Genomic DNA, 3,701 nt, shown 5'->3' on the forward strand with positions numbered 1-3,701 from the left:
GCGATATACAGTAAATAAATCAATAAATCCACTGCTCTCGTGTCTCCTCTGAGGCTGGGACTCTAAATAGTGTTATGTGCTCGTCTGTGCAGCCAAAGACAGAACAGTTAGCATGTTTTCTTTCGCCATGGCATTAGAGCTGGTACACCGTTGTGGCTTGCGAAAACAAATGACGGCGCCGAGGGTGGAAACTTACAGATTAAGGGGCGGTAATATTATAATGAGATCCCTTTGCCACGTCACCAAGGGAGCGAAATCAGATGCGCTAGTTTTCTCAGACACTTGCAGAAAAAGGCTTACCAAAACTAAGTGACTGGGTTAATCTTTTTCATGTTTCCTTGGTTGGTAGATGCACCGGGGACCTTATTATAGCACTTAAAACCTGGAAAAGTCAGATTTTCATGATATATCACCTTTAAGGCAAGACATTTACAAGGGAAAAGGGTAAAATGTAATACTTCCCTAAATGATTAGTCACAGTATATTAAGACAACTGTTTTGGATTACAAGTTTTCTGAAACATTATGATGCATTATCTAATTAAATGTGCACTAAGTTGCATATATTTCCAGAAAATAAATCTGAACATTGGATAAAGCCAGGTTAAAAATTCTTGTTGAATTTTGTTGACATATTAGAGTTAAAGGTTTTTGTAGAGGGGATTCTGGATTTCTCTTTTTATTACTCCATAAATCAGAAAATACTGTCAACAGAAAGAGAAAAAAACAAATTTTCGCCATGTTTTTAGGAATATGTCATATAAATCAGCCTGAGAAATATATGAACAAACCCCTCAGTAAAAACCTTCAGAATATAGAGAGGAATAAAACTGCTAAGTTTGGTGTTTGTAAGTGTTGCTGAAGTGGAGAAAAACGTTTTTGAGAAAATCGCCTTTAAAGATATGTGTTGTAATTGAAATCTATGCAAATGGATAAAGTGCAGTAATAAACTCAAGCGAATGATATATGAACAAACCCCTCAGTAAAAACCTTCAGAATATAGAGAGGAATAAAACTGCTAAGTTTGGTGTATGTAAGTGCTGCTGAAATGGATAACAAAACTCACAGTGCTTTAAAAAGGTATTATCTCCATGTTTTTAGGTATATGTCATATAAATCAGCCTGAAAAATATACAAACAAACCCCTCAGTAAAAACTTTCAGAATATAGAGAGGAATAAAACTAAGTTTTGGTGTTTGTAAGTGCTGCTGAAGTGGAGAAAAAACTTTTAAAGGTATGTATTGTAATTGAAATCTACAGACACCAATTGATAAAGTGCACTAAAATAAACATGTAAATATATTTTATTTCTTTCCACTAGTCTTAAAGATGTTATAGAAGCAAATTCTTAAAATTGACCAACGCATGAAAAATATTGTTTTGCCTTAAGGAATTAATTTAATAGCAGATTTCTTTTTATTTTTGATACATTTTTGTTAATACTTAACTTAATTTCTTTTCTTCTTAAATACTAAACTTAACTTACTCTATTTATTATGTTTTTATGATTCATTACTTCTTTGTTAGCAACTTTTTTAGTAAAGTATTGTGGTTAAATGAAGGGTTTGTCTGCAAATAATCAACGTCAGTGAAGGATGCAGGGTAAATTAAATGAGCACTTCTTTTAGTGTTTACTCAAAATAAAAAAAAAACAGAAAATGTGCTTCATCTGTTGACAAGAATGTCACGTTTGAAATCTCGAATCTCAAAACAGTCAAATATTAGCTGTAAATGCAGCCTCCACTAAAGCCCGATCTCATTTCTTCATACCTGGACGAGCAGCAGAGGACTGTGGGCCGGGGGAGTTTGTGTCCGTCTGCGTGGCGATGGTGGAGGTAGAGTGACGAGAAGATGGAGACGGAGATGACGAAGAGGAGGAGTGAAGATTCTGCTCACGGCTCTTTTCTCGGATCACCTGCTCGTAGGATGGAGGCGGGAGCTGGAGAGGAGGAGCACAATCAATCAATCAATCAATCAAATACATGAAGGGTTCCACACGTGTACAACTTCCTTAAGCTCCACCCACCTGCACTGTTGCCGAGCCTGCAGCCCATGTGGGCGGGGCTGGGGGCGGGGCCGGAGGAAACGCCCCAGAGGCCCCTGGGAACCATGTATTGGATGACAGCGGCTCAGCAGAGAGGATGGTGATTTCTGGACGCCTGCTGCACAACAATCAAAGTTTATAACGTGACCTTCCTCAATCTGATTTCCCAGTTTAACAAAAAAAAAAACAAGTTAATAGCTCTCTCAGAGCTAGACTTGTGAGCTAAATGAACTACACATCCCATCCACAAATAAACATGCTGTACGAGTAAGTATCTGTAGTACTAAATATATATGTAATAGTAGATACTATTACAGTTTTTTTTTACTGTTTTTACTAATTAGTATAGTATTTATGTATTTTAAGTTGAAGTTTTAGTAATTATGTTGTTTTTATAATATGTATTCGTTTTTTTTTTAAATATCTATAGATTTTTTATTTTAGTTTTACTTATTTAAGTGACCAATTAAACATCTAGTTAAACTAAATAAAAATGAGAAATGTTGCCTTGGCAACTTGCTGAAATAAAATTAGGTTAAGTTTTTTAGTAAGATATAATATAACCCCAGTTATGAGAAAATGTTTAAAACCCAAAGCCATTTGATTAATTGGTATCATACAATCATGGGTATTAATGTGACAATCAGAGGTTATTTAAATGTATTTTTAATTCTAAACATATATTCCAAAAAAATGCTAAATTAATAACATAAATTCGATAATTACAAATGACAGAACAGAATATCCTTTTAACAACACTGCACATATACTATAAAACAAACTACACAAACACACATTTTACAACATGAAACATCACTCTTACAAACACCATTTATTAAAATACAGACAAAATGAATAACCATTCGTTGATAAAAGTAACAGATTTATTATTATTTTGATTCATTTATTAGATTATGATTTTTTCATTAAGTTATATGAGGGTCACATGACATATATATGTCATACACACACACACACTCACACACATATATGTCATGTGACCCTCATTTAAAAAAAAAAAAATCTAATATATACATACATATACATATATGTGACCCTGGACCACAAAACCAGTCATAAGGGTCAATTTTTTGACATTGAGATTTATACACCATCTGAAAGCTGAATAAATAAGCTTTCCATTGATGTATGGTTTGTTATGATAGGACAATATTTGGCTGAGATACAACTATTTGAAAATCTGGAATCTGAGGGTGCAAAAAAATCAAAATATTGAGAAAATCATCTTTAAAGTTGTCCAAATTAAGTTCTTAGCAATGCATATTACTAATCAAAAATTAAGTTTTGATATATTTACGGTAGGAAATGTACAAAATATCTTCATGGAACATGATTTTTAATTGCGATGCACCTGTATATATATATATATACTGTATATATATATATTTTTTATATATATATATATATACACTGTATATATATATATATATTTTTTTTTAATATATATATTTTTTACAGAGTTTTAAATGAACAAAATTAAAATAGATCAGCTCAATGTCAATATTGTATGACAGTATCAGCGAAGAGCTTGAGATCAGATACAAGATGTGATTTTGAAAGAAAAAGTCAAAATCAAGCAAAATATCACTTGATTTGAACACAGAGAGAAAGACAACACCAAGTAAACAGGCATGAAC

General features: G+C 32.7%; 1 protein-coding gene across 1 annotated transcript in view; it reads right to left on the reverse strand.

Moving 5' to 3' along the window:
- LOC107701241 (SH3 domain-containing protein 19) overlaps window positions 1-3,701 on the reverse strand; it is a 13,008-nt gene that overhangs the window by 5,156 nt on the left and 4,151 nt on the right. Inside the window, exons 6-7 of the mRNA XM_016503204.1 lie at window positions 2,026-2,161; window positions 1,770-1,938 (exon numbers count right to left, since the gene is read on the reverse strand). Of these exons, the coding sequence (XP_016358690.1) occupies window positions 1,770-1,938; window positions 2,026-2,161 (305 nt within the window). The remainder of the gene's footprint in view (window positions 1-1,769; window positions 1,939-2,025; window positions 2,162-3,701) is intronic.

This window comes from Sinocyclocheilus anshuiensis, unplaced genomic scaffold (genome assembly GCF_001515605.1).
Source record: "Sinocyclocheilus anshuiensis isolate Anshui unplaced genomic scaffold, SAMN03320099.WGS_v1.1 scaffold1514, whole genome shotgun sequence".
Classification (NCBI taxonomy): Eukaryota; Metazoa; Chordata; class Actinopteri; order Cypriniformes; family Cyprinidae; genus Sinocyclocheilus; species Sinocyclocheilus anshuiensis.